We start from the raw sequence: 22,260 nt of genomic DNA, 5'->3' as shown, positions 1-22,260 counted from the left end.
TCCATGGTATTTTATTCTTTTTGTAGCAATTGTGAATGGCAGTTTGTTCTTGATTTGGCTCTCTTTAAGTCTGTTATTGGTATATAGGAATGCTTGTGATTTTTGCACATTGATTTTGTATCCTGAGACTTTGCTGAAGTTGCTTATCAGTTTCAGGAGTTTTTGGGCTGAGGCGATGGGCTCTTCTAGGTATACTATCATGTCGTCTGCAAATAGAGACAATTTGGCTTCCACCTTTCCTATTTGAATACCCTTTATTTCTTTTTCTTGTCTGATTGCTCTGGCTAGAACTTCCAGTATTATATTGAATAGGAGTGGTGAAAGGGGGCATCCTTGTCTAGTGTGGGATTTCAAAGGGAGTGCTTCCAGTTTTTGCCCATTCAGTATGATATTGGCTGTTGGTTTGTCATAAATAGCTTTTATGACTTTGAGATACGTTCCGTCAATACTGAGTTTATTGAGGGTTTTTAGCATAAAGGGTTGTTGAATTTTGTCGAATGCCTTCTCTGCGTCAATTGAAATAATAATGTGGTTTTGATTTTGGTTCTGTTTATGTGGTGATTTCCATTTATAGACTTGCATATATTGAACCAGCCTTGCATCCCTGGGATGAATCCTACTTGATCATGATGGATAAGTTTTTTGATGTGCTATTGCAAGCGGCTTGCCAGTATTTTATTGAAGATTTTTATGTCTATGTTTATCATGGATTTTGGCCTAAAGTTTTCTTTTCTTGTTGAGTCTCTGTCAGGTTTTGGTATCAGGATGATGTTTGTGTCATAAAATGATTTGGGAAGGATTCCCTCTTTTTGGTTTATTTGGAAGAGTTTCAGAAGGAATGGTAGCACCTTCTCTTATTGTGTCTGGTAGAGTGCGGCTGTGAACCAATCTGGACCTGGGCTTTTTGTGTGTGGTAGGCTCTTAATTGCTGCCTCGACTTCTGACCTTCTTATTGGTCTATTCATAGTTTCAGTTTCCTCCTGGTTTAGGCTTGGGAGGACACAAGTGTCCAGGAATTTATTCATTTCTTCCAGGTTTAGTAGTTTATGTGCATAGAGTTGTTTGTAATATTCTCTGATGATGGTTTGAATTTCTGTGGAATCTGTGGTGATTTCCCCTTTATCATTTTTTATTGCATCTATTTGGTTGTTCTCTCCATTGTTTTTTATCAGTCTGGCTAGTGGTCTGCCTGTTTTGTTGATCTTTTCAAATAACCAGCTCTTGGATTTATTGATTTTTGAAGGGTTTTTCATGTCTCTATCTCCTTCAGTTCAGTTCTGATCTGTTATTTCTTGTCTTCTGCTGGGTTTTGAGTTTTTTTTTTAATCTTTCTCCTCTAGCTTTTTCAATTTTGACAATACGGTGTCAATTTTGGATCTCTCCATTCTTCTCATATGGGCACTTATTGCTGTATATTTTTCTCTAGAGACTGCTTTAAATGTGTTCCAGGGATTCTGGTATGTTGTGTCTTTGTTCTCGTTGGTTTCAAAGAACTTCTTTATTTCTGCCTTCATTTCATTGTTTATCCAGTCAACATTCAAGAGCCAGTTGTTCAGTTTCCATGAAGCTGTGTGTTTCTGAGTTAGTTTCTGAATTCTGAGTTCTAACTTGATTGCACTGTGGTCTGAGAGACTGTTTGTTATGATTTCAGTTGTTTTGCATTTCCTGAGGAGTACTATACTTCCAATTATGTGGTCAATTTTAGAGTAGATGTGATGTGGTGCTGAGAAGAATGTATATTCTGTCGATTTGGGGTGGAGAGTTCTGTAAATGTCTATCAGGTTTGCTTGTTCCAGGTCTGAGTTCAAGCCCTGGATATCCTTGGTGATTTTCTGTCTGGTTGATCTGTCTAATATTGACAGTGGAGCGTTAAAGTCTCCCACTATTATTGTGTGGGAGTCTAAGTCTCTTTGTTAGTCGTTAAGAACTTGCCTTATATATCTGGGTGCTCCTGCATTGGGTCCATATATATTTAGGATCGTTAGCTCTTCTTGTTGTATCGATCCTTTTACCATTATGTAATGACCTTCTTTGTCTCTTTTGATGTTTGTTGCTTTAAAGTCTATTTTATCAGAGATGAGAATTGCAACTCTGGCTTTTTTTTGCTCTCCATTTGCTTGGTAAATCCTCCTCCATCCCTTTATTTTGAGCCTTTGTGTATCCTTGCATGTGAGATGGGTTTCCTGGATACAGCACACCGATGGGTTTTGGTTTTTTCACCAATTTGCCAGTCTGTGTCTTTGATTGGTGCATTTAGCCCATTTACATTTAAGGTTAATATTGTTATGTGTGAATTTGATACTGCCATTTTGATGCTAGCTGGCTGTTTTGCCCATTAGTTGATGCAGATTCTTCATTTTGTTCATGCTCTCTAGCATTTGGTATGTTTTTGGAATGGCTGGTACTGGTTGTTCCTTTCTATGTGTAGTGCTTCTTTCAGGAGCTCTTGTAAAGCAGGCCTGGTGGTGACAAACTCTCTGAGTACTTGCTTGTTTGCAAAGGATTTTATTTTTCCTTCACTTATGAAGCTCAGTTTGGCTGGATATGAAATTCTGGGTTGAAAGTTCTTTTCTTTAAGGATGTTGAATATTGGCCCCCACTCTCTTCTTGCTTGTACAGTTTCTGCCAAGAGATCTGCTGTGAGTATGATGGGCTTCCCTTTGTGGGTGACCCGACCTTTCTTTCTGGCTGCCCTTAGTATTTTCTGCTTCATTTCAACCCCGGTGAATCTGACGATTATGTGCCTTTGGGTTGCTCTTCTTGTGAAATATCTTTGTGGTGTTTTCTGTATTTCCTGGACTTGAAAATTGGCCTGTCTTGCTGGCTTGGAGAAATTTTCCTGGAAAATATCCTGAACAGTATTTTCCAGCTTGGATTCATTTTCTTAGTCACATTCTGGTACACCTATCAAATGTAGGTTAGGTCTCTTCACATAGTCCCACATTTCTTGGAGACTTTGTTCATTCCTTTTTACGCTTTTTTCTCTAATCTTGGTTTCTCGTTTTACTTCATTGAGTTGATCTTCGACTTCTGATATTCTTTCTTCTGCTTGGTCAATTCGGCTGTTGAAACTTGTGCATGCTTTGCGTAGTTCTCGTGTTGTGTTTTTCTGCTCCTACAATTCATTCATATTTCTTTCTAAGTTGTCCATTCTTGTTATCATTTCCTCGAATCTTTTTTCAAATCTTTTTTTCAAGGTTCTTAGTTTCTTTGCATTGATTTTAGAACATGTTCTTTTAGGTCATGGAAGTTTCTCATTACTCACCTTCTGAAGTCTGATTCCGTCATTTCATCACACTCATTCTCCGTCCAGGTTTGTTCCCTTGCTGGTGAGGAGTTTTGGTCCTTTGTAGGAGGCGAGGTGTTTTGGTTTCAGGTGTTTTCCTCCATTTAGCGCTGGTTTCTTCCCATCTTTGTGGGTTTATCCTTTTGTGGTCTAAGTAGTTGCTGACTTTTCGATTGGATCTCTGAGTGGACGCCCAGGTTGTTGATGATGAAGTATTTTTGTTACTTACTTTTCCTTCTAACCGTCTAGCCCCTCTCCTGTATGACTGCTGAAGTCCACTCCAGGCCCTGCTTGTCTGGGGTACACCTGTAGCAGCTGCGGAACAGTGAGGGGTGCTACCAGTTTCTTCTTTTGCTACCTTTGTCCCAGAATGATGCCCACCAAATGTCAGTCTGATCAGCCCTCTTTGAGGTGACTCTTTGGATATACAGGGGTCAGGGAGCTGCTTCAGGAGGCAGTCTGTACTTTATAGGAGCTCAAGTGCTGAGCTGTGAGCTCCGTTAATCATTCAGGGCCATTAGGCAGGTACGTTTAAGTCTGCTGCAGCAGAACTCATAAAACCCCTTTTTTTCCTCAGATGCTCTGTCTCAGGGAGTTAGGGCTTTCTTTTTGAGTATCTGTTGTACTATCCTGCCCAGCTAGGAGGCAGTCTAGTCACTATTTGCCTGCCGAGGCTCTGCCCCCCCCGTCGTGGGTTCTGCCCTGCTGCTGTGCACTCCGCCCTGTTGGCAGAGTCTCTCTGTTATGGCGGGTTGCCTCGGTAACAGCACGCTGCATCAGCAATGGTAGTGTACCTCAGTAGGGGCGGAATGCTTCGGTAATGGCGGACGCCTCTCCCCCACCGAGCTGCACCATCTTGCGTTCAGCTGTGCCTGCAGTGAACCTCTGAACCTTGAGCGTTTCAAATCGCCATTTTGTTTGTCCCTTTGGGGGTGGGACCCACCAAGCCTGATCACCTGGCTCCCTGCCTCAGATCCCTTTTTTTTTTAAGTTGAACGGTTTACTCTCTCCCAGGTGTTTCAGTCGCCTGCTGATATTGCACCAGGATCTGTGTGATTTCCTGTGCAGCGACCCACTGCCCCGGCTCAAACGTTGTTTACCGGGAATCTCCTGGTCTGGCTCACTGTCCTAGTCCCATTTAATCAGATGGATATGCTAATCTGCCCTCCCAAATCTCAGATTACCAGTTTAACAGGGCATCGAGACCAGTGCGTTTTGAGCAGAGTGCCGCTGCGTTGCGGCGCTGGCCGAAGTGGCCACTCCCACCGAAACAGCTGCGCTGGTGTCCCATGTCTCTCCTACACCTGGGAATTTCCCTGTTCTGTGGGCAACAAAGATCTGTCTGGAAATGTGGCTTTCACTCACCCTCTGTGTCTTCACTGAGAGCTGCAATCCTGAGTTGCTCCTACCACGCCATCTTCTTTTTCCTCCTAGAATAAACTTTTCTGTAGCTATTAAAGGTCTTGTATCAAAGAAACCTGATGATATTTTAAATGAAATTTTATTTTAAAAATGTATATCAATTTGAGGAGAATTGACATCCTTACTGGGTCATGTCTTCCATTGGATGAATGTAGTATGTCTCTCCATTTATTTAGCTTTTCTTTGATGTATTTCATCAGCATTAATCACTTTCAACATACAGACTTGATACATGTTTGATTAGACCAGTGGTTCCAAACCAGGGGTGATTTTGTCTCCAAGGGAATTTTAGGCAGTCTGGAAACATTTTTATTAGGTCACAGCTAGAGGGGGTGGGGTATGCTACTGGTATATATTGGGTAGAAATTAAGGACACTGCTAAACATTGTACAATGTACAGAATAACTCTTCCCACAAGAAAGAATTATGGCACCCAAACTGTCAGTAGAGCTGTAAGTTGAGACTCTGGGTTAGATTTAATTTTTTGATTTGATGGGGGCAATGTAAATAATTTTCTTTTTAAAATTTTGGTTTCTAACTGTTCATTGCTGGTATGTTGGTGTATTAGTAATTGATTTCTTTGATCATAATATATTGATAATATTGGTATTGTTTATGTATTTGGATTTCAGTCTACTATTTTATTATGTGTTTTCTGATAAATGTATTTTGTTACTTGGTTTTACCTTTACTGTCACCTTTTATGTTATTTGAACAGGTTTTACTATCCCGTTTTAATTTATCCACTGTGCATTTTAGTTTATCTCTATATAATTTTGTAGAGGTTTACTCTAGAAATTATAATATACATAATTAACTTTCACAGTCTGCTTAGAATATTTTACTACTTCAAGTGAAGTATAAAAACTTACTACTCTGTAAGTTCTCTTACCTTCCCCCTTTATAATTAGTTGTTTCATATATTATATCTATATATACTATAAACCCCATCAGTCAGTGATTTTTTTTCTTACTCTATGGAATCTTTCTAGACAAATTTAAATTTTGCTTTTAACTATCCAATGTATTTTTAAAGAACTAAAGAGAAGAATATGTTGTTATATTTATGCAGATATTTATCATTTCCATTGCTCTTCCTTCATTCCTAATTTTCCAGGTTTCCTTCTGCTTTCACTTCTTGTTGTATGAAGAATTTTCTTGAGCAATTCTTTTAAAGCAGGCCTTCTGGTAACTAATTCTCTTAGCTTTTCTTAATCTGAAAATGTCTTGATATTCCCTTCATTCACAAAGGCTAATTTTGTCCAGTATAGGATACTAGGTTGACAGTTCTTTTCTTTCTCCACTTGAAAAATGTGCCACTTACTTCTGGCCTCCCTGGAAATCTGCTGTCTTAAGATTGTTTTTCCCTTATACATAACACATTTTTATCTAGCTGGTTTTAAGATTTTTTTTCTTTGTCTTTAGCTTTTATAGATTTAATTATGATGTGTCCTGGTGTGAATTTCTTTGGGCTTAGCCATATTTGGGTTACTCAGCTTCTTGAAATTGTAGGTTTATGTCTTTTGCCAAATTTTGAGACATTTTCAACCATTATTTTGTTGGTACTTTTTGTGCCCCTACACTCTTATACTATCCTTCTGGAGCTCAGTAAAGGATGTTGGGTGTTTTGTTACAGCTCCATAGGACCCTGAGACTGTTAACTTTCTTTTTCTTTAGTCTATTTTCTCCCTGTTGTTAAGCTTAGATAGCATCCCAACATCTGCTATGTATTTTAATGATATTATTGACCACTAGAATACCTGCTTGGTTGCCAAGACTCTTGTATAACTTACCTTGAAATCTTGATTGGTAAGATTTACACAGCTTCTATCAGTTGTAGCTAAACTTAACAAAGATGGACAGCATAATAATGGAACATTAACAAGAGCTGGGATTTCAGTGTTTTAATTATGCCTGATAGAATTGTTTTTACATATTATTAATGTCCATCCATTTAATTTCTTCAGAAAAACTCTGGTGGTATGACAGACTTCCTGTTCCTAAGTGATAGTTGATGTTTTTCATACTATAATTGCAGAAAATGTAGAATGTGAATGATTAAACATTTGCCTTGAATATATGAAAGCATTGTACTTCTAATTATTGTTCTATCTTCAAGTTCACCAATACTTACCTCTGTCTTCTCTGTTTTGCCATGGAGCCCATCTGTTGAGTTTTTGATATGTCAGTTACTATATTTTTCAGTTCTGTATTTTTCATTGGGTTCTTTATATCCTTTATTTCCTGAGACTTCTATTTTTTCACTAATTTCAAGCATGTTTTTAATATTCCTTGAAACAATTTTATGACTACTCTGAAATCTTTCAGATAGCTGTAATGTTTCTGTCATCCTGATGTTAGTGTCTATTGATTGTAATGTCTTTCTTAAATTGATATTTTATTGGTTCTTGATATGATATTTTAAATTGAAACCTGGAAATATGGGGTATTAGGGAACTCTGAATCTTATGTAAATCTTCTGTTTAGCAGGCCTCCTGTGATACCACTTCAGTGGAGCAGGGGTGCTGCCTCATTACTGTGGGTGGAGATGAGAATCCAGGTTTCTACTTGGGCTTCTATTGACTCTTGGTAGAAGAGGTTTCTCATTACTGCCAAATGGGGCAAGAGGTTAGACACCTGAGTAGAATAAAAGTCAATAGACTGGGCAAAAATATTTGCAAACCACTATCCAACAAAGGCCTTATGTTTTGAATATATAAAGAACTCTTAAAACTCAACAGCAGAAAATCCAATTATAAAATGTACAAAACACGTGAACAGATATTTCACCAAATAGAAGATATAGATTGCAAAAAAAGCAGATTAAAAGGTGTTCAACATCAATGAGGTATCAATATATACTTATTAGAACAGTTTTGAAATTTAAAAAATAATGATAGTAACATGTTTGGAGGATGCAAAAGAACTAGGTCACTCATACTTCGCTGTATCATAAAATGATACAGCTGGTCAGGTGTGGTAGTTCACATCTGTAATCCCAGCACTTTGGGAGGCCGACACAGGCAGGATTACTTGAGCCCAGGAGTTTTGAGACCAGTCTGGCTAACATGGTGAAACCCTGTCTCTACCAAAAATACAAAAATTAGCTGAGCATGGTGGCATGCTTTTGTAGTCCCAGGAGGGGAAGGCAGGAGAATTGCTTGAACCCAGGAGGTGGAAGTTGCACTGAGCTGAGATCGCGCCACTGTACTCTAGCCTGGGCAACAGAGTGAGACTGTCTCAAAAATAAAATGGCCAGGCCTAGTGCCTCACGCCTGTAATCCCAGCACTTTGGGAAGCTGAGGCAGGCGGGTCATGAGGTCAGGAGTCTGAGATCAGCCTGACCAACATGGTGAAACCCCTGTATCTAAGAAAAATAAAAAAGTTAGCTGGGTGTGATGGCATGCACCTGTAATCCCGGCTACTCTGGAGGTTGAGGCAGGAGAATCACTTGAACCTGGGAGGCTGAGGTTGCAGTGAGCTGAAATTGCCCCACTGCACTCCAGCCTGGGCAACAGAGTGAGACTCCATCTCAGAATAAAATAAAATAAATTTAAATTAATTAGTAACTCTAGAAAGAGTGTGGCAGTTTCTAAGTAAGGTCAGCATAGAGATACATGAGTTAGCAGTTTGACTCTTGGGTCTTTTCCCAGATGAATGGAAACTTATATCCACCTGTATGAGAATGTTGATAACATCTATACTTATAGTAGCCCAAAGCTGGAGACAACTAAAATGTCCTTCGCGGTTACTGGTTGAATAAATCCTAATGCGTCGATGGAATAATCATTAGAAATAGCAAATGATGAGCTATTGATACATGCAACCGTGTGGATAAACTTTGAGGGCATTATGCTGAATGAAACAAAAGCTGCTCTTAAAAGGTTATATACTATATGATTCCATTTCTAGAATGTTCTCAACATGAGTAAGCTATAGAGATCAAGAAGAAATTAGTGGTTGCCAGGGTACAGGGACTGGAGTGAGGCGGGTAGGATGGGAGTGAATACAAAGTGGTGGCATAATAGTTTTCTCCACCACACCCAGCTAACTTCTCTATTTTTCTTAGAGACAGTGATGAAATAGTTTTGTGTCTTGATTGTGGTGCCGGTTACAGATCTGAACATGTGATACAATTGCATAGAACTACACAGACACATACGTACTACACACACATACACATGAATGCAGGCTAAAAGATGGTAAAAATCTGAATGAGTTCTCTAGTCCAGTATTTAACAGTAATGTGCCAGTGTTAACTTTCTGGTTTTGATATTGAACTAAAGCTAAATAAAATGTCACTAGGAAATGCTGGGTGAAGGGTACGTGAGTCTCTTTGTACTACTTTTGCAAATTCCTATGAGTCTAATTATTTCAAAATAAGAAAGTTTTTTTAAAAAACATTCTTATTTGCCTGGAATGGTTTAAACTAGTTCTGCTAAAGGCAGATTATGGGGGGAAACCACTATTTGCCACTCCCACTCCCAAAATATCACAAGACAAAACTCACAGTATATATTAATAAAAGCATCTACATGTAATATCCTTGTTTCTTTGGTGTATTTCTTTCCTTTTTAACATGCATGGCATGTTTCTTACCTATTTAAAACTACTTTTATGGGAAACTGATGGTATTCAGTTATTATTAGAGATAGTGCCATATTCTTTGCATGTGCTAACTGCCCTTTTTCTGCCACTACCAACACAATGCAGATGACACTCACATGTCCTGAACACTTACAAGGATGTTCTAAAGTTTGACCAAATCCAAAAACATTTTCAAGAAAGTAAAATTGCACAACTTTATTGGTGATATATTAGTTTTAGGCAGCATTCACTACAGCTTTGGAAAAGGTATAATGGACTATGAGCTATGAGAATTGCATGGTAGCTATAACTATCACTTTTTCTCCTTCTGAAGAAAGTGTATTGGATTGCACGTAAGGGAATGTATCCTTAAATGGAAAACCCAGAATCTGTTCAAATTTATTTAAATTACTTTTGATATACTTTACAACTATAGCTGGTTCAAATAGTACCGTTGAGAGCATCCATTTTAGGGTGCCAAAGAAGTGAACTATATTGTCCCTGCCTTTTAAGCTGCTAATGTGGCTGGTATACTAGAAAAAATTCTGACTTCAAGTGTCAAACCTGGATTTTAATCTCAGCTCTGCTGCTTACCAGACAAGTCATTAAACCTCATTTCCTCAACTATAGAGGTAAAATCTATTGGGAAACATTGTTTCTTTCATTCCTCATGTTTGTGAAAGGTACCTACCCTTCACCATACCTGATGCATCTAGCTGTTGTTCAGTAAATGTTATTTTTGTCACAAAAAGTTTGTATGTTATTTGGGTGATAGGTACGCTAAAAGCCCAAACCTCACCAATACACAATATATCCATATAACAGAACTGCACTTGTACACCTTAAATTTATTTAAAAAAAAGAAGGCAATATATATATGCATGTATACATACAAAATGAATCAGAAATTTATCATAAAAGTGATAAATGTTGAAGTATAAACTATAACAAAAAGATAGAAGATGGAAAATGGAGAGTGCCAAAATGGCTGCAAGTTTCATAGAAGGCATTATGACAGAAATGGGATTCAAATTGGGCTTTGAAGAGTGACAAGGTAGATAGAGGAGAGGAGACCATTTCAAGAAGAAGCAAGAACCTAAGGTTATATGGCTACAAGGGAATCAGAATTGAGAAATTTATGCTATTTGAGACCTGTCATATATTCAATTAGATTTTGGAAGTCAGAAAGTTTAATGTTTAAGCAGTTTATCTCATAAGGTTACATTCTTAAGAGTATCACAACATCTGCTGTGTCTTTCAATGATATTGTTGAATATTAGAATGCCTTCTTGGTTGGTAAGACTCTTGTATACCTTACCTTGGAATCTTGGTAAGATTTACACAGCTTCTATCAGTTATAAGCTAAACTTTGCAAAGATAGATGGCATAATAATGAAGCATAAACAAGATCTGGGATTTCAGTGTTTTTATTAAGACTTATAGAATTGTTTTTACATGTTATTATGTGCATCAATTTGATTTCTTCAAAGAAACATTGAGAGTCTGACAAACTTACTGTTCCTAAATGATGGTTCATGTTTTGGATACTGTAACTGCAGAAAATATAGAATGTGAATGATTAAACATTTGCCTTGAATGTATGAAAGCATCATACTGCTAATTTTCTTTTTAAAGTTTTATTTTGATGTATTCTCATAGAGAAATAGATTCATTATTGAAAGCTTAGTTTTGATAATAATTGGGCTTTGTTTTATATGGTATTGGAACAAAGAAGCTTTCTGTAGGACAAATACATTTATCAGTGTTTTTTCCAATGGTGAATAAGCCATATATACTTGTAATTTATCTGCTTTTGTGATCCATTTCACTGTATAATTTAGTTTGCCATTATATTGGTGGCCAAATTATTTTTAAAATATTTATTGAATGCCTCCTGTATAAAAGCATTATATTCCGCATGGGTGGAACAAAAAGTAACATGACGTAGACCCTCAAGGATCTAGTAGGAAAGGGAAATATATACACAAATAACTACAATGTAAGACAGTTTGCCATAGCGTCATGAGCGTTGTAGGATTTTAGATAATGAAGACAGCATTTTTGAGTGGCAGATCAGGGATGATTTCATGCAGAAGCATTTGACTAATTCATATAGCTTATAAATGAATATTAACATGGCAGTGTGAATTATGAAGCCTGAAATGACAGCTCTCCCAATGCCAAATATTTTGTCTTTATGAATGGGGAAAATCACTCTAATACCAGTAATTGATAAATATGTAAACATTATCATAAGTACTAATTTAAGATAAATATTTATACTTTTATAATAGGTATTTTGTATATAATGGGTAATTAATGTTTTTATGTTTTTAGGCCATGAATATTGTGGTTCCCTTCATGTTTAAATATGCTGTAGACAGCCTCAACCAGATGTCTGGAAACATGCTGAACCTGAGTGATGCACCAAATACAGTTGCAACCATGGCAACAGCAGTTCTGATTGGCTGTATGTGTGATTCTTATCTGTCTACAGGTGTTGACTTTCAAGGAGGTTTCATCATATTTGAGCAGATGACCTTTTCACTACAAACACAACTTAGCGTTTTTGGATATTTGTTGTTTTATGTCAGATTTTTTGTATGTGTTTTTAAAGACTACTCTGTATGATACACTTTCAAAAAATTCCATTATAATAGTAGCATTTTTACAAGTTCTAGACAACAATAATATGAAATAAGACATTAAATTCATAACAACCACTTCTAATAGGCTTTTTGTAATGTCCGTTTCCACAAAGGTCAGTTATTTTCTTGCTGGCATTGTTAGCTATTAAATAGGAAATAGCTAAATAACATTATATATGTCATTAATGCTTTATTAAAATATATTCATTAGTAATGACACAAATCTACAGTTTGAAAAAAAAACAGAATATAAATGCTGTGTGTCCTGTGCATCAGAAAGACACTATGAAATTTGGGAGATCTCAGTAAGGGTATGCCTTTAGTCAAGGCACTTGATTTTTTAGGGTCTTGATTTTATCATTTGTTATATAAGGAGGTTAAATTAGATCAAAAATCTTAACGGATACTGCAAATTTATCCACAATAATGCCATATGGGTTGTTATTAAAGTATTTTAATTGGAAAAAAAAATTATTTTTTTGAGATGGTGTCTTGCTCTGTCGCCCAGGCTGGAGTGCAGTGGTGTGATCTCGGCTCACTGCAACCTCTGCCTCCCGGGTTTAAGCAGTTCTCTGCCTCAACCTCCCAAGTAGTTGGAATTATGGGCATATGCCACCATGCCCAGCTAATTTTTGTATTTTTGGTAGAGATGGGGTTTCACCATCTTCGCTAGGTTTGTTTTGAACTCCTGATCTCCACCCGCCTCAGCCTCCCAAAGTTCTGGGATTACAGGTGGAGCCATTGTGCCTGGCCAGAAAAAATTGTTTAACCTCTGAAAGCCTGGGGAGAAATAACACTGAAGGGATTAATAGTGGTAGAAAAGTTAATACTCATTAGGCTAGATTAATTCTAGGTTTGCTTTATTGTAAATATTCTGTCATATATTCATTCACTGAATTATTGTACAAACATTTTCTGAGTCCTTGTCATTTCTATACTCCTATGATTCTAATATTGTTACATCCTATTTTTTCTTTTGAATATATTGTTAGATGGTGTATCAAGAGCCGGAGCTGCTTTTTTTAATGAAGTTCGAAATGCAGTATTTGGCAAGGTAGCCCAAAATTCAATCCGAAGAATAGCCAAAAATGTCTTTCTCCATCTTCACAACTTGGATCTGGGTTTTCACCTGAGCAGACAGACGGGAGCTTTATCTAAAGCTATTGACAGAGGAACAAGGGGTATCAGTTTTGTCCTGAGTGCTTTGGTATTTAATCTTCTTCCCATCATGTTTGAAGTGATGCTTGTCAGTAGTGTTTTGGTAAGTTAAATATTTTTCATAACAAGCTTTTATCTTAAATTCTCATTAGCAATTGAATATTTGAAGCTGTTATACTGTTGCATGCCCATGGGTTTGAAAGCAAAATTCCATGACGCTAGAAACATTATGCAGTTTAATTATTTTACCACAAGCTTCAATGGACTGCTCAAATTCTTTATCATGTTGTTATTTTAAAGAGCTGTTCAGTTCTCCATGTAGATCAGTCATTAACTAGTACTTATAAGGTTTTTGGTTAAGCAGAGATTTTTGTATATGGCATTTGATTAATATGCTCAAAATATCTAGATTTCCCATCACCATTCATAACATTTTAGGCAATTTCACCTTTTATTTTCTTTTTTCTGTTCAGCTTTTAGGTTTGGGGGTACCTGCACAAATTTGTTACATGGGTAAATTATGTGTCACTGGGGTTTGATGTACAAATTATTTAATCACCCAGGTAGTGAGCATAATAGGTAGTTTTTTGATCCTCACCCATCTGCCACCCTCCACCCTCAAGTAGGCCCCAGTGTCCAATCCCCTTGTTTTGTCTGTGTATACTCATTGTTTAGATCCCACTTAGAAGTGAGAACATGTGGTATTTGATTTTCTGTTCCTGAGTTAATTCACTTAGGATAATGGTCTCCAGATGCATCTGTGTTGCTGCAAAGGACATGAATTTGTTTTTCACGGCTGTGTAGTATTCCATGGTGAACATGTACCACATTTTCTTTATTTAGTCCACCATTGGTCAGCATCCATGACTTCACTATTGTGAATAGTGCTGCAATGAAGATATGTGTTTATGTGTCTTTATGGTGGAATGATTTGTGTTCTTTTGACTATATATACCCAGTAATGGGATTGATGGATCAAATGGTAATTCTGCTTTAAGTTCTTTGAGAAATCTCCCAACTGCTTCTCATAGTGGCTGAACTAATTTCCACTTTCACCAGCAGCGTATAAGTGTTCCCTTTTCTCCACAATCTTGACAACATCTGTTATTTTTTGACTTGTTAATAATAGCCATTCTTACTTGTGTGAGATGATATCTCATTGTGGTTTTGATTTGCATTTCTCTAATGATTAACAATTTCACCTTTTATAGTTAAAAGTGAATATATATATATATATATATATATATATATATATATATCCATGTATGTTTATTCCTCTTTAGGCTTATTGTACTATCTTTCTATTAGTATTTGATGGTACTATTGATGTAGGAAGTACAGTTTGACTTTCTTCCCTTGTTGCCTAAAGTAGATTTTCTAAAGTATTCAATTTTTTTACCCATCATTCACATACATAACTTCTCACCACCATATTTTTGTCAAAATCTTTTGAGTGGGATTTAGTCTTGTGTATTATAAACTGTTTGGCAAGAACAATAACTGTTTCTCATTTCTCCTTTTGACTTCCTTTTCTAGTATTACAAATGCGGTGCCCAGTTTGCTTTGGTAACCCTCGGAACACTTGGTACATACACAGCATTCACAGTTGCAGTCACACGGTGGAGGTAATTTATTGCCTAGAAGCCACATAAAATTTAGAAATTAGTTATGCTTTTATAACATATATTTCATGCCTGTGCAACTCTTTGTCTTACAGAACTAGATTTAGAATAGAAATGAACAAAGCAGATAATGATGCAGGTAATGCTGCTATAGACTCACTGCTGAATTATGAAACTGTGAAGGTAATATGTTTACTTATACTTTCCTTTGCCTTTCACACTGCACTAAGATTTGTTACTATTTAATTTAATAGGTAGTATAAGTTAGAGCTTCAGGTTAGGATATGACCTCTAGGTGTGATGGAATAAAAACTATTTTATTGTTTCTCTTTTGTTTAGAAACTATCCTTCGTTTCCTTCTCAGTTTTTGCTTGGCACTATCAGATTTTTACCTTCTGAATTAACTTATAAGTGATCAAAAATACAGTCATGCACTGCATAGTGATGTTTTGGTCAGCGATAAACTGCGTCTGTGATGTTGGTCTCATAAGATAACAATGGGACTGAGAAGTTCCTGTCAGCAAGTGACATTGTAACCATTGTAATGTTGTAGCACAATTCATTACTCTATTACTTACTTGTTTGTGGTAATGCTGGTATAAACAAACCTACTTCACCACCTGTCATATAATATTTGATAATGATAAACTACTATGTTATCTAGTATACATCTATACTTTTATCATTACTTTAGAGTAGACTCATCTACTTCTAAAAATGAAGTTAACTGTAAAATAGCCTCAGGTAAGTCCTTCAGGAGATATTGCAGAAGAAGGCATTGTTATCATAGGAGATAACAGCTCCATGCCTGTTATTGCCCCCAAAGACCTTCCAGTAAAACAAGAGGTCGAGGTAGAAGACAATGATATTTGATCCTGACCCTATGTAGGTCTAGGCTAATGTGTGTGATTATGTCTTAGTTTTTAGCAAAAAAGTTTAAAAAGTAAATAAATAGAAAAAAAAGGCCTATAGAATAAGGATATGAAGAAAGAAAATATTTTTATACAGCTGTACAATGTGTTTGTGTTTTAAGGTAAGTGTTATTAAAAAGAGTAAAAACGTTTTTAAAAATTTAAGTTTGTAAAGTAATAAAGTTACAGTAAGCTAATTTCATTATTGAAGAAAGAAAAGATTAAACAAATTTAGTGTAGCCTAAGTGTACAGTGTTTATGAAGTCTACAGTAGTATACAGTAATGCCCTAGGCTTTCATATTCACTCACCACTCACTCACTGACTCACCTAGAACAACTTCCAGTCCTGCAAGATCCATTCATGGTAAGCGCTCTATACAGATACACCATTGTAAATCTTCTTTACCATATTTTTACTGTACCTTTTCTGTGTTTAGATACACAAATACCATTGTGTTACAGTTTTCTACAATACTCAATACAGTAACATGCTGTACAGATTTATAGCCTAGGAGCAATAGTCTAGGTGAGTAGTAGCCTATACCATCTAGGCTTGTATAAGTACACTCTATGATGATCATACAATGTCAAAAATTACCTAAAGTATGCATTTCTCAGAACATAGCTCCATTGTTAAGTGATGCGTGACTGTATACCATTAGCATTTTGATTCAGAATGAACATTAAGCCAATCAAATTGACATATAAATTCTTGACTCTCTTCTATCTCTCAGAGTGCCTAGCATAGTGCTTCCCATTAATTCTTTCATTTATTTGTTCATTTTTCCATTTAACAAATAGTTACTGAATGCCTCTTGTGTGTTCTAACTGCTTTGATAGGGGAGCATGATTTAAAAAAAAAGGATTAATTTCTAATCCTTGCTCTCCTAGAATTGTATTATACTGAGAAAATTAAAGTAAGTATGCAGGTGATGAGATAAGAAGGCATAATGTGATGAGGGCACTGGGAATTGTCAATTCTCAGGGAAGGCTTTGAGAAGGAAGTATCATTGAAGATTTTGTTTTAATTTTGTTTTAGCTCTGGGTTGGAATTAGCTAAGCATTCAGTAAATGTTCGTAGGGTGAATTTTGTGGACTTTGCAAATATAATTCATTGTGGAAAACTGCAGGGATATTATAGTCCAATATATTGAAAGTCAATTTTTAAAATGGAATCTGCAGTACAAAATTGTATTCATACATGAAATCTGATGACAAGTATACAAATCACTTAAGAGAAAAATTCTAATTATACTTGACCATAGTTATTTTTATATATTTTTTAGTATTTTAATAATGAAAGATATGAAGCACAGAGATATGATGGATATTTGAAGACGTACGAGACTGCTTCATTGAAAAGTACCTCTACTCTGGCTATGCTGAACTTTGGTCAAAGTGCTATTTTCAGTGTCGGTTTAACAGCTATAATGGTGCTCGCCAGTCAGGGAATCGTGGCAGGTAATGGGTTTGTGGCTATCATATTTATAGCCTGTTCAACTTTTATAAATAAAGATTAATGAAAGGAATGTGTATGTTTATCTTAATTATAAAGGATGTTAAAGTACTTAAACATTCTTGGAGTACTTTTTGTATCAGAATGTATTTTCTTGATTGTTTGATAATGGTTTTTTAACTTCCTTTTGTTTAGCACTGGCTCACTCATTGATTGGGATTACTGTTTGTAGATTGTATGGGTCTACTACTTGATCTCTTAAGAACAATTTTTTAACATCTAGTTTTTCTAATTTCTCTTGTAGACCTGTAAAGCAGTGTAATTAATTTAGTATTTAGTTCAAAGGACTAGACTGCAAACAGTCTTTTTGAAGAATTACCAGAAACCTTTTAATCTTTCTATTCCTTTTTTTTATTTGCAAAACACTTCAAAAGTTCATGTCTGGGCCTCCATTCTGTAAACCAACCCCCACTCAGTTAGTATTCATTCATTCACGGTGACCTAAATATGTGGCATACATTTTTTGTTGTTTTGTTTCCTTCAACTTGATGTACGTCAGAATGGTTTATCATCCTTAATTGTGATATCTATTTTCTCTAATTTTTAATGTATACTACTTTTTAAATTTCTATTTTATACTACAAGAAAAAAAACATTGCTAGTGTCTTAGGGTAAAAAGGAGAAAATTTTTAGCCTTCCATTTCTATCCTCAACCATTCTTTTTTTATATATATATTATATATAGTATATAGGTGGGCCTTTCCCATTCCACTTAATGTATATTAAGTTCCCTATATTACCTAAATCATGGATTAATGCTTTGAAATTGAGCTGACTTAAGAGTTGTTGCTGATTAAGTATATTTTTAACTGTATTCCCTAGTAATAGACTATAAATGTCTCTCTTAAATTGGAAAAGTATATAACATTTATCTAAAATATCCTTTTTTCTCCTGCCAATTGCATATTAAGGTACCCTTACTGTTGGAGATCTAGTAATGGTGAATGGACTGCTTTTTCAGCTTTCATTACCCCTGAACTTTCTGGGAACTGTATATAGAGAGACTAGACAAGCACTCATAGATATGAATACCTTGTTTACTCTGCTCAAGGTAGACACCCGAATTAAAGTAAGTAATCTATATAGTACCTTTTTAAAAGTATGTGAACATCATCCCTTTAGTAGGATTATTCTAAGAATATTCCTGCATCACCCCGTTAGCTAACCAATTTCTTTTACTTGCAGGAATTGGGCCCAGGCGGTGGGGGGAGCTATCACCTGTATTAAGAGGTTGTTACAGCTTTCCCTTCTATGTTTAAAAACCTTACCATGTTAATGAAGACTATTATACTAGAAAGTAAATTTTGTTAAATTGAATTATTTTTATTTACACTGAAGTTCCGTTTGCTAATGATGACACAGAATGTATGACTGCCTCTCCTCACATCCTCAACCCCTTTTCTCCCCTGCCCATCATCCATTCTCCCTCCCCACCCGTACCTCACAAAAAGTTGCTCAGAAACCAAACATTCAGGATTTTTTTTACCTTAGCTGTGAAGAATGAGAAAACAAATCTTTACATGCATGCTTGGAAGTGGTCTAAGTCCACTTATAAACCTCCGTCTTTTCCATTATTTCCTTTTTCTTTCTGCAAATTAGAAAATTGTCTTCATAGCTGTACTCTAGACAGTGTGTAAAGTGGCTTTTTTTTTCTTTTCCCTGGTAGGACAAAGTGATGGCATCACCCCTTCAGATCACACCACAGACAGCTACCGTGGCCTTTGATAATGTGCATTTTGAATACATTGAGGGCCAGAAAGTCCTTAGTGGAATATCCTTTGAAGTCCCCGCAGGAAAGAAAGTGGCCATTGTAGGAGGTAGTGGGTCAGGGTGGGTAATTTAGTTATTTATAAAATTTTGTATTATAGACTGATGATTCCCAATGTAATTTTTTTCTTAATTATGATCATGATTACTGTAGTAATTACTCCAGTAATCATTACTGGAGTTTCCTAACATTAATAGGAGCTAAATAACCTTTCTTCATCTTCAATTTCAGGAAAAGCACAATAGTGAGGCTATTATTTCGCTTCTATGAGCCTCAGAAGGGTAGCATTTATCTTGCTGGTCAAAATATACAAGATGTGAGCCTGGAAAGCCTTCGGAGGGCAGTGGGAGTGGTACCTCAGGTATTTAAAAAAAATGGGGGAGATTTATTGGGTTGATGGATCTGTAACTACAACAATTTGAATCAAGGGATCAACATATGCTACTAAAGTAGGTAGTATTAGACCCTACCAGTGAAATTCTGTTACCAAAAGGAATTTTTTTAAAAAGGAAAAGAAGAGGCCTGGCGCGGTGGCTCACACCTGTAATCCCAGCACTTTTGGAGGTGGAGGTGGGTTTATCACGAGGTCAGGAGGTTGAGACCATCCTGGCCAACATGGTCAAACCCCATCTCTACTAAAAAATACAAAAAGTTATCCGGGCATGGTTGCATGTGCCTGTAATCCCAGCTACTTGGGAGACTAAGGCAGGGGAATCACTTGAACCTGGTAGGTAGAGGTTGTAGTGAGCTGAGATTGGGCCAATGCACTCCAGCCTGGTGACAGAGCAAGACTCCATCCCCAAAAAAAGGAGAAGAAATAACTTAAATGGAAAATCTGCATGATCGGAAGATATCTAAGCCCTGGAATGAAAGCATAATAGAATAGAAAGAGCACAGACCTGAATTCTAACCCCAGCTCTAACCCTCATTAGTTCTGTGGCCTGGGGCCTCCTTTTTCCCATCTGTAAAATAAGGATACCATTTATCTTACAGGATAGAATTATTGTTATGGATTAGAGATAATAAGTGTAAAATACCAAGTTCAATGTCTGCCACATAACTTTTTTAGTAAATGAAAACTATGTAATTTGGAACAGTTTTCAACATAGTAAATTTGTGATTATTGTAAAGTAGCTTGGCTACCAGCCTCAACTTTGTTAATCACTCTGCCCTCAGTACCAAGTACAGTGCCTAACCCATGTTAAGCATTTAATAAATTTTTCCTGTGTGACTTTGGAGGGAAAATAAATTCAAAGTAAGATCTGAGAAGTAAAGAAGTAAGTGTAGATAGCCTTATAGGATGTGAGCTTTTTTGTGATGAAAGCTAATAGAGAGAGCTGGGAATTAGTTGCAGCTAGTATGTATTATAGTTGATTTCTGAAGCCAGAATCATATCCCTGGGAGAATAGATCAAAATATTGGGAAAGAAAGAACTGTAAGAAAGTGATTGGACAGGGATATGAAGCTTGCAAAAGTTCCCCCAAATGATCCCACAGATGACACTCTTCTCTGTCCTCTTTTTCACTGAGAATCCCACATTAGTCAGCATGAGTCACCTAGAGAAATTATTGGGTAACTATGTGAGATGATGAATATGATTTGCTTCACTATAGTCAGCATTTTACTATCTATATGTGTCTCATAACATCATATTCTATACCTAAATATATATAATAGCATTTATAAATTTAAAAAATTAAATAATCCATATCATTTAAATTGGATTAGTTATGATTTTAGAGGACTGGCGGGGGGGGCCAGAAACCTGCCTTTTTGAAAATGTCTCATAGGTGATTCTGATATAGATGCTTCATAGACTGTATGTTAAGAAACACTAATGTAGGCCGTGCACGGTGTCTCACGCCTGTAATTCCAGCACCTTGGGAGGCCAAGGTGGGCAGATCGCCTCAGGTTGGTAGTTCGAGACCAGCCTGGCCAGCATGGTGAGACCCCATCTCTACTAAAAATACAAAAGTTAGCCAGGCATGGTGGCAGGCGCCTGTAATCCCAGCTACTTGGGAGGCTGAGGCAGGAGAATCACTTGAACCTGGGAGGCAGAGGTTGCAGTGAGCTGAGATTGCACCATTGCACTGCAGCCTAGGCAACAGAGGGAGATTCCATCTCAAAAAACGAAAGAAACACAGACCTAAACTGTTTGTCAAGTGAACTGGATTTTGAGCTGTGACTACTTAGCATTCAGTGGCCTCATCCATGTAAATAGATTCCTGCCATTTCCTTGAGCATTCTACCAATTATCCTCATCCTTTTGAGAAGTAACACATTCACAAAGGGAAAATATACATGATCAATAAAGAAAAGACTCTCATCCTCATTGGAGGCCTTAGCAATATAAATTAAATCTGCTACAGGGTATGTGTCAATTTTTTACCTGTCAGATTGGCAAGGATTTTGAAATTCCTAATATCCAATTTGGGCAAGGGCGTGTAAAATGGACAATCTGTTGTTTTGCTGGTGGCAGCATACAGCTTTCCTGAGAAGCAAATTGGCAATGTGTATCAAGTGCCTGAAAAATATTCATATCCTTTTTTCCAATAATTCTGCCTCTGGGAAATTTTAGTAAAGAAGTAAACAGACATGTGAACAAGTCTTTATATATAAAGATGTTCATTACAGCATTATTTATAGTGGCATCAATTCGAAACAATGTAAATGTCCAACAGAAAGTGGATGGTTATGTTATAATCATAGGATCAGAGTTATGCAACCATTCATAAATACTGTGTTTTTAAAGATTATTGTCACAAAAAATACGTAAATACAGAGTATTAAAAAGGAGGATTCCAAGCAAAATATAATATCCTGATTTTATAATATTAAATGAATACATTTCAGTAGAGAAAAAAGAAAATATACCAAAATGTAATGGTAGATATTGCTGGATGATGGGAATATGGATTAAATTTTAATTTATTAAATGTTATTTTATATATTTAAGGTATTTAATATGATGGTATGAGATACATATAGAAAATTAGCTTACTGTAGAGAAGCAAATTAACATGTCCGTCATCTCACAGTTACCCATGTTTTTGTGGCTAGAGCTGCTAAAATCTCCCCATTTAGCAATAGTTACACAAAAAAATCCAGTATTTAATTTTATATTAGTTTTTATATTTTCAGATTTTCTAGTTAGTATGTTTAACTTTTATCTCAATGTAAATTATTTAAAAATAAGCAGTTTCTGTTTATACAATGAGCTTATTGAGTTTAGGTATTATCTCCATATGAGGAATTTTATTAATCAGTATATAAATGATTTAAATATTATTTAAAGTAATATATGAAATTCTTGGTCTGATCATGATGTTAAAGAAGATGGG

General features: G+C 36.2%; 1 protein-coding gene across 5 annotated transcripts in view; it reads left to right on the top strand.

Moving 5' to 3' along the window:
- Positions 1-22,260, top strand: part of ABCB7 (ATP binding cassette subfamily B member 7) — a 135,806-nt gene that overhangs the window by 99,951 nt on the left and 13,595 nt on the right. For all 5 annotated transcript variants that reach the window (XM_078363065.1, XM_008989513.5, XM_002763017.6 and 2 more), the window contains 8 exons: positions 11,633-11,765; positions 12,936-13,204; positions 14,638-14,726; positions 14,819-14,906; positions 16,922-17,096; positions 18,063-18,220; positions 18,818-18,981; positions 19,151-19,280. In XM_078363065.1, coding sequence (XP_078219191.1) covers positions 11,633-11,765; positions 12,936-13,204; positions 14,638-14,726; positions 14,819-14,906; positions 16,922-17,096; positions 18,063-18,220; positions 18,818-18,981; positions 19,151-19,280 — 1,206 coding nt within the window. The remainder of the gene's footprint in view (positions 1-11,632; positions 11,766-12,935; positions 13,205-14,637; positions 14,727-14,818; positions 14,907-16,921; positions 17,097-18,062; positions 18,221-18,817; positions 18,982-19,150; positions 19,281-22,260) is intronic.

The sequence above is a fragment of the Callithrix jacchus genome, chromosome X (assembly GCF_049354715.1).
Source record: "Callithrix jacchus isolate 240 chromosome X, calJac240_pri, whole genome shotgun sequence".
In the NCBI taxonomy this organism is placed as follows: Eukaryota; Metazoa; Chordata; class Mammalia; order Primates; family Cebidae; genus Callithrix; species Callithrix jacchus.
Note: the sequence above shows the minus strand (reverse complement) of the source record. Positions and strands in the feature narration are given on the sequence as shown.